The sequence below is a fragment of the Papaver somniferum genome, unplaced genomic scaffold (assembly GCF_003573695.1).
Source record: "Papaver somniferum cultivar HN1 unplaced genomic scaffold, ASM357369v1 unplaced-scaffold_19, whole genome shotgun sequence".
NCBI lineage: Eukaryota > Viridiplantae > Streptophyta > Magnoliopsida > Ranunculales > Papaveraceae > Papaver > Papaver somniferum.
The window spans coordinates 4,314,232-4,322,191 of record NW_020628818.1 but is presented as its reverse complement, the minus strand read 5'-3'; the positions used below and the strand labels follow the sequence as shown (position 1 = coordinate 4,322,191).

The 7,960-nt window shown below is 38.4% G+C and overlaps 2 protein-coding genes across 2 annotated transcripts; one reads left to right on the top strand and one right to left on the bottom strand.

Annotated features, from left to right (window-relative positions):
- The first annotated feature begins 436 nt into the window (after positions 1–436).
- On the top strand, positions 437–2,893 carry LOC113338794. Its single transcript, XM_026584180.1, has 4 exons — positions 437–1,353; positions 1,503–1,595; positions 1,712–1,829; positions 2,245–2,893. The coding sequence occupies exons 1-4, from the start codon at positions 1,249–1,251 to the stop codon at positions 2,274–2,276; spliced, it is 348 nt and encodes a 115-aa protein (XP_026439965.1). The 5' UTR covers positions 437–1,248; the 3' UTR covers positions 2,277–2,893.
- Positions 2,894–3,048: 155 nt separating this feature from the next.
- On the bottom strand, positions 3,049–6,723 carry LOC113338793 (internal alternative NAD(P)H-ubiquinone oxidoreductase A1, mitochondrial-like). Its single transcript, XM_026584179.1, has 9 exons — positions 6,059–6,723; positions 5,478–5,691; positions 5,193–5,353; positions 4,954–5,019; positions 4,420–4,583; positions 4,197–4,311; positions 3,706–3,885; positions 3,434–3,609; positions 3,049–3,344 (listed from the first exon to the last, which is right to left on the bottom strand). Exons 1-8 carry the CDS (start codon positions 6,509–6,511, stop codon positions 3,457–3,459), a joined length of 1,506 nt encoding a protein of 501 aa, XP_026439964.1. The 5' UTR covers positions 6,512–6,723; the 3' UTR covers positions 3,049–3,344; positions 3,434–3,456.
- Positions 6,724–7,960: the final 1,237 nt, after the last annotated feature.

Here is a 7,960-nt window from a genome sequence, read left to right as displayed (position 1 = left end):
TTCAACACTAAAATGGAGTAGAATGAAATTGAGTTGGAGTTGAAGTGGAATGAAGAGAAAAGAGTTTTATGGGTTGGTTTTATAGGCTGAAATGTAGCCGTTGGGGGAACAAAATTCAAATACCAAACGGGAGACAGTCTCCCGTTTTTATCTTAAAAACTCATGAAACGGGGGACAGTCACCCGTAAAGAAAAAATATATATATAAACGGGAGACTGTCCCCCGTAAAGAAAAAAATAAAAACCTTACGGGAGACTGTCTCCCGTTTATTGTTATTTTTTCTTACGGGAAATAATCTCCCGTCTAGTGTGAAATTCCCAACCACTCGTTCAACTGAGCGAATGTGTGGAAGGATTTGGGGGAAAAGTGAGTTGAAACCTACCCATAGAAGAGCCTAATTTGCTCAATTTGGTAGTGCACTCTTTCATTTGAAAGGATGACACTACTCATAGCCCTTGCTCTGAGAATCATTAGGCTTTTATTCTGTTGTTTCGGTTCGGTTGCATGTGTATGATAGCCTGTTCTATATTTTCTGTTTTCGAATTGTATTTTAATCAACCTTTAGAATAAGAAAGCTTTGCTCTTTTATTTGATTTTCTAGGTTGATAGTTCTAGGCTTTTGATCATACTCCTAATATATCTGATTTGCATATGCAGTTTGGTTAATTATTCGAAGTTATCTTGGATTTTGGAATTAGGGTTTCTGGTTTTCTTACAATTATTGTTGGTTGGTTGGTTCTTGTAATTCAGTGTTTCTTTCCTTCATCCTCTTTATTTGAATTGGATACAAACTCTGGTATGATGATATTGATGTATTATATGGTCGATCTTGTACGGATTGGGTTGATAACCTGCCTGAGATGAGAATAGGATTCCAACTACAAATGGATAATGGAAGGAAGGGGCATTCACCCGGTGACTAGACTGGCTTTCCCCTAACACCATTGTCGTAACCATAACTATAGAGTTGTTAGATGATCCTGAAGCATTTAGGTGCTGTATTTATGCCAACCCGAGGTGGATTTAGACAGGCTATATATCACCACAATGCGCTTAGAGGCATGCATGCTGAATATTCTATGTCCAGTTGTTAGGCAAGGTTTAGTGTAGGATTTAAACTAGTAAAGACTAAAGAAGTCCTCTCTTTTTTTCTTGTTTTTTTAGTCTTCTTTACTTTCTAATGATTATCAAACATATCTGTTTGTTTTTTTCTCCTTTAACAGATTAAAGGAAACACAAGACCAGAAGATGGCATTACGAACCGCTGTAAGCTTTCTGTCCCGTAGGCTCTCAGCCGTAGTGGATAGAAACTTTAGGGGCAAAGGAGTATCCAGTGAAGATATCAAACCCAAGGTTCAACTCCTCTCCTGTGTTTCCATAGAGAAGCTTTAATACTTCGTTGAAATGTAACCAGTATCATAAACTAGTCAAAAGATTCTCCAAACTTGATTTCTTCATGTTTAATTTCCTTTTCTGCCTTCTCCTTTTTTGTAATTGAGCAGATTAAGGATACTGAGCTCCAAAGCCTTTATGAGAAGATCATGGACGTTAAAAAGGACGTCCTGGTTATCAATGCGGAGACTCAAGCTTTCTCTGTAAACCCCGTATCTTTCCTCTGATGCTGAGTAATTTCAGAAATTGTTGCTCATATCCAACTTGTTGTAGGATACCCTCCTTCACTCATTAGCTTTATTATGCATGTCTTCTGCAGGAACGGCTTCGTAAAAAGTCTCAAAAAGGCGTCAAGGATATAATTAAGAGGCCTGTAATCTTCTCTTTGGGGAGTGGATTTCTGTCACATTTCTGGTTTAAATATAAACTGGGAGAAGGCATGTTTTTTACTTCTTATACTTGTTTTGTTGCTTCTTAGTTTTTCTAGATTTTTCTGCAAGTAATACAGTAAAGAACAATGCCTGGCAGATTTTTATCTGTAAACATTCTGCTCCTTAAAATGATAACAGAGAAAGGTATCAGTACTGAATGCGTTTTTACAACTTGTGGTTTTACCAATATGTCATAAGGCTCCTTGCTCCTACCTTTCGATCTTTTGGTTTCAATTTTCCCCACTCACCCCTTCGAAAGCTCGGCCAAAAAAATCCTTCCCATCACCTTTTCTCCACTATTACTTCTGCGCCTGCGATTCTATTTTGTCCCAAAACTCTGTTGCCGCATTTCCACTATTATTTTTGACATTCAGGTATACACACTTCCACCGTATTTAACAATGGCAACTTTTTTCCACAGGTGACAATCTATCAGGGCCGTCTTACGCCTAGGTGGGCTAGAGTTTAAAGGGTCCAATTGACAAAGGTTATGCCGTTGCTAGCAAATAGCACACAAATGCAAATCTCATGCCCAAACTGACGCTGACGCTGACGCGGCTGAGCAACCAAAAGTTCCCTAACCTTACATCGGCTAAATCAGCTAATCCCCTTTCCCAGACATTGTCTTCTCCCTTGCCTTATTACAGCACTGTTAACGACGATGATTCTTTGCTTTCTGTAAGAGGCGAGTTTCAAACATGGTGTAATCGATAAATGGAGAGTATCTACGAAAGGTTTCATTTCATTTTGTCTATGTTTGGAATGAGACTTGGTATTCTAAAGTAAATGTTCAACGGGATGTATGTGTGGTGTACCCATACATGTAAGCGGAGTGTAAAGCCAAAATTGAGGAAACGAAATGTGAATTACACGGACTAAAGATCAGATGAGACATAGCTTGGGGAGAATGATATTCAGCAATCTCAATGACGACGTCGCCGACGGTGGCTTTGCAATGGTCCATCCAACTACACAGTTTTGGGCCTTTTGGCTCTTTTTGGTAGTTGTTCTAGTTTTTAAGACTGGTGGAGATCCGATTATATCAAATAATGCAGTAGAGGCAGCAAAGTTTCTCTCTAATCATCTCAGGTCAAAGTTTCCCCTTGATATTTTGCTCTTTTGCACGGTTGCCTTTCTTTTCCTAACCTTGTGAAGTCAGGTCTGGCCTAAGAGAACCAGCAAGGGAAACACATAAATGAGCAGATCGAAAGAACAGTACGATGAATTGGGAGAAATCTCAATCTGCCTTCTAGCTTATTTTGTCTGGTTTCTTTGAAAATAAATATAACAAAGACAATGGACCTCAGAAGTGGTTATTTGTTACATTTACAAACTTGAATTAACTAAACTCCAGACATTTCATGAACTTCTTTCCTATCAAGAATAGAAAAAGAACTGGGGCTACCAAAACTGGTCTGAGCATGCAATTCCATCCAGTGTTAGCAATTCTATTTTTCGGTTATAATCGGGGTGAGTTCTTGCAGCTTATAACGTGGGGTTCTGCTCACAGTTCAAAGAATTCTGCAAAGCAATGCCGAACATCAGTTTCAGGGAGAACAATTTAAAGCAAAGAAACACATTTACGAGGTGAATATGAGATTCTGTGTTACCTGTTGATAGTCCAATATTTCATTTAGATACGACTTATATCACGACCAAAAACAAATGTTGTGGCCCAGTTGACTGCCACATAGAATCTATTCCTCCAACTTACCACACGGGTAAGATAAGCTGACCGCCAAATGAACCAACTACTAAATCCTGCAATTGATACACCTTTTGCATCCTGAGAGAAACAAAAAGAAAAACAATATTTGAGTTGCATGCAATATAAACATCAAGCTGAATAACTCATTTAGTTTTGAAGAGCTCGGATGCTGACCTTGCTTTGCCTTAGGTCGACAAGAGCTTTGTATCTCCCAACAGTAGCCATGCTCCCCAAATGTCTATAAACAAATGGTCCCCCAAGTTCCATGTCTTCGGCACTGTTTGCACGCCCTCCACCATTCTTACCGATTTTGTTCAGCAAGTGTGCTAGATATTTTCCCTGTCTCTCTGCCACCTGTAGTAAGAACATCCACAAAAGGTGAATCAAACATAGCTTGACTGCGATCATCAAAATTGGTAAGTCAGAATACCAGCACAGTTTTGTTTAGCAACTTGTAATCGTAAGCCAGAAAATCAACAAAATCCAACAGGGTCCCCATCCACCTTACAACTACTCACGAAACCAAAAGAAAGTAAGTCTTAGCATACTCCATACTTTCATGACCACAGTCACAGACAACTAGAGCTGGGAGGGAAGGTTTTACAGAACACCTCTCGCATTTTGCATATCAGAAACTGAAAATGGATAAATCATTTACAACTAACCTGAGCTAAAGCTGGAAGTACAGGTTTACCGGTACTTTCAAGAAACCCACAACAATCCCCAATGGAATAGACATCCTGCACAGATGGAACCCGTAGCCACTCATCCACTCCTATCCTGTAGCATAAACAGAAAATTTTAAACCTTGAGCAGGCAGCTAAAGGTAGTGAACAAGTGGGCGTTGTACTGTCGACTATAAAGACAGAAAAATACAATCAAATGTACCTGCCACCTGGTGATTTTGGAAATTCCGTAGCTTTTACAAATGATGAAGGGCCAACACCTGTAGACCATACCAACAAACCATATGGGACCTCTGTGCCATCGTTAAGAATAATTTTTTGAGGTTGAACATCCTTGACGATTCCACGTACAAGGCGAACTCCTGACTGAAAGAAAATGTAGAATGTTTTTAAGAGCACGGCAGTATATTTCAAGTTAAGTGTACGTCTGTGGAACAGCAAACACAACTGACCCATCATCAAATGTACAGCCAACCCTGACCTCTAAATTGAAGCGTTAGGATACTATCATCTTATTCTATACAGAACTGGGTCGAGAAAATTAAATCACTCGGATAAGAGTAATCTGCATGCCCGAAGACTTTTAGAGGTAGTATCTCTAAAAAGAAGAAGGCATTTAATCAAGGTCCGGTAAAAATGAAAAACAAGAAATGTATTATATAGATTATATGAAAAAGAAGAAAAGAACACAACATATTAATTCATCTTCTCATTGTAGATAAATCACATCTCTCACCTTGGTCAGTTGCTTAGTTGCATAGTCCCGCAGGCGAACATCAAATGACGATAGTATCTCATTTGCCTGTCCATGAAGACAAGGACAATGCTTAGCAATTATTGTCTTACTATTACTTCAGGAGACTTGTACCAATAGTCTTTCAAGGTAAACGCCTAGACCTTGAAACCGAATTAGAAAAGTTTCATATAATAAACAAGAAAATCAAGTAAACACTTTGAGGTTCAATGTGGACAAACCTCAATCAAGGTTACATGGATATAATCCTTCACATGGGCGTATCTTTCATGAACATCTTTAAGGATGAAATCACTAAGCTCACCGCTGAACTCAACACCTGTTGGGCCACCTCCAATAACAACACAATGTAAGAGCCTTCTCTTTTCATCCTCAGTAATACCTGCACCGAAAAAGTAGTGAAATGACTAAACCAGTGGATTCTTTTAATAAGATACTTAAATCTTAATGGCACACATAAAACTACAATTGTCAAAAATTCATGCAATGTATTTGTAATGGCATACCGGGCACATCCGAAAGCATTAAATTTAGGAGCAGTTTCCTACGGATCTCTTGAGCATGAGCAACTTCACGAAGAAAAATGGCATGGTCTTTCACGCCATGGATTCCAAAAGTTGAGGCTTCTGCTCCTGATGCTATGATTAACTTGTCATATGAGACCTTAAATTTCCATGGGTTCAGTGTGTCTAACGATTCCGTGACAGTCTCACAGTGAATCTAAAAACAGAAGAATAAGTATCAAAATGGAACCATAGTGTCTTCTAACTTAGTAAAAATGAGTACTGCAGCGTGCACAGAATCCACAATTATCCGTATGCGACATTTTCATATCTTGAACATTGGCATTTAGCAGCCAACCAGAAAAATATGTTTCCGGTTCCTACCACAGAAACTTTTAATTCACATATTCATATCTTCCATATTGTAGGTTTCAATCAAGAATAACACTCTAATAGAACAAAAAAAAAACATTCAAATAGAACAACTGTTGCAAAATCTCAGCCAATTTGTACTTCAAAAATTCAATAATTATCAACTCCAAGAAATCAAAATCTTGAAAATTGAATAAGCAAAAGTAACCAACCATGTGATTCTCAGCATCAACTCCTTTACAATTAGCAAGAAAGAAGTAAGAACCAGGAGCTTTAGAAATTGCAGGTTGTATCCTCCCAATTGGTTCAGCAACAGAACGAAACTCAAGCGTACCAACACAAGTAGAAGCTAACAATGGTGTAAAAACCATATGATTCCTCGGTGATACACAAACAACATCATATATATCAGTATTAATTCCTTTCATGAGTCTTGATGCTGCCCATCCAGTTCCCAACACAACAACCCTAGGTTTCTCATTTGGTTTCGTTGGTTCAAGTCCTGAATACGTCGGTGTATATGGAGATTTACTGGTTTCAGTCGTAGTTGCCGCCGATTCAGAACTGAAATGAGTCAGAGATGTGAAAATGAATTTCGGATACGGGTTAATTAAGGTTTTTGATTTGATTGATGATGTTGTAAGAAGATTTCTAAACCAAGTCATGATTTCCTCCTGTGATCTAGATTTTACTGAGAAATTGATGAAGAAATTTTTGCTTAATCCATTTCTAGGTTTTGTTTTCAGATTCAGATATTTGGGTCTGTGGGAAGAAGAAGAGAAGACTGGAATGATGATTTGGCGAAAAAGATGGATTCTTCTTTGGCAAGAAAGCGTTCACTGATGGGATTCTGGTCATCAAATGCCGGGTCTGTCTACTGCCTATCTAGATATCTATGTCCTATGAATTACATGTGTCGGTCTGTTGGGTAATGATTTGGACATCAGGTCAATAAGCCGCCCTCAGAAGATGGAGACAGGGACAGTTGTGGTGAATATGCAGATACGGAGAATCCGTTGGTTAAAGGATAACCTAGATTGAAACCTAAAGGGGAGCCAAGACACTAGGAACTTGTTTGTTTGCAGCTGACTCGGTGTCTGGGTCTGAGTCGATTCCTGACTCGCGCCGAGTCAGCAGTCAGATCGTTTGTTTTCCACTTATTATAACCCCTGACTCGTGAGCTGACTCACTATCAACCTCTGACTCGGACCCTATGGACTCAGGTACAGAGATATCCCTGAATCACTCGCTCAAACTCCTGACTCGTACGAATTTTCGAAAATACCCTTGTTGGGCATATAACTCGTTTCATTTCCTTTCTCTCTTTTTTTCTCTCGTTTCTTCCATCCATCGAGACCAGCGATGGAAAATGATGAAAAACCCGATCTGATGTCTCATTCATCCCCTTCTCAACAAATCTAATCATCTCCTTCATCGATATCAACTAATCTCTCCATGGTTTCAATTCATCATCTCGTTTTAAAAGGGTCATCAACGTCATGAAATAAAGAAGAGGGATTAAAGGTTTCAGAAGGTATAATAATTTTGTTCCATCTTGTTTCTTTTAGATCCAGGGGTTTCCGGTTATGATGGATTATATATGGGTCTATTTTGTTTTGGGGTTAAACATTTGTGGATGTTTTGGGGTTAAACATTTGTGAATCCATTGTTCTGTATGTGTCAAGCTATTAAGAGATTATTCTGCTTTTGGGGTTAAACATTTGTAGATGTTTTTACAAGGTGAGAAGAAAACCCCCCTTTACTTTTCAAATATAGGATTTTAATAATTTCTGTTTATTTTCGATGATTTTTTATTTTTTTTGGAGATTTCTTTCTCTGCGTGGTATTGAAATTGCTGATTTCTACTTCTGATCCTTGCAATTATTGATTTCTTTAAAACAGTGAGTTTTGTGTAGCATTTATAAACCCTAATTCACCTTCTACTTTTCTGATCTTTTTCACAGCAGTTAAGATCTAGGATACCACCACTGCTGCTCAATTTCAGGTGATTCAATGTCCCCAGTTATTCTTTTGTTGAAGATTTAGATAGTTTCGAGACTTTTTTATTGATTTTTTACATTTCAATGGTCTGTGTTGCAGGTGGATTCTTAGTT

Excerpts from the sequence above, each read along its gene's own strand:
- LOC113338794 (XM_026584180.1), top strand. The coding sequence starts at position 1,249 with ATGGCATTACGAACCGCTGTAAGCTTTCTGTCCCGTAGGCTCTCAGCC. Across the intron at positions 1,354-1,502 it reads GTGAAGATATCAAACCCAAG|ATTAAGGATACTGAGCTCCA; the intron begins GTTCAACTCCTC and ends GTAATTGAGCAG. Across the intron at positions 1,596-1,711 it reads CGGAGACTCAAGCTTTCTCT|GAACGGCTTCGTAAAAAGTC; the intron begins GTAAACCCCGTA and ends TGTCTTCTGCAG.
- LOC113338793 (XM_026584179.1), bottom strand. The coding sequence starts at position 6,511 with ATGACTTGGTTTAGAAATCTTCTTACAACATCATCAATCAAATCAAAA. Across the intron at positions 3,886-4,196 it reads TACTTCCAGCTTTAGCTCAG|GTGGCAGAGAGACAGGGAAA; the intron begins GTTAGTTGTAAA and ends TTCTTACTACAG. Across the intron at positions 3,610-3,705 it reads TCGACCTAAGGCAAAGCAAG|GATGCAAAAGGTGTATCAAT; the intron begins GTCAGCATCCGA and ends TGTTTCTCTCAG.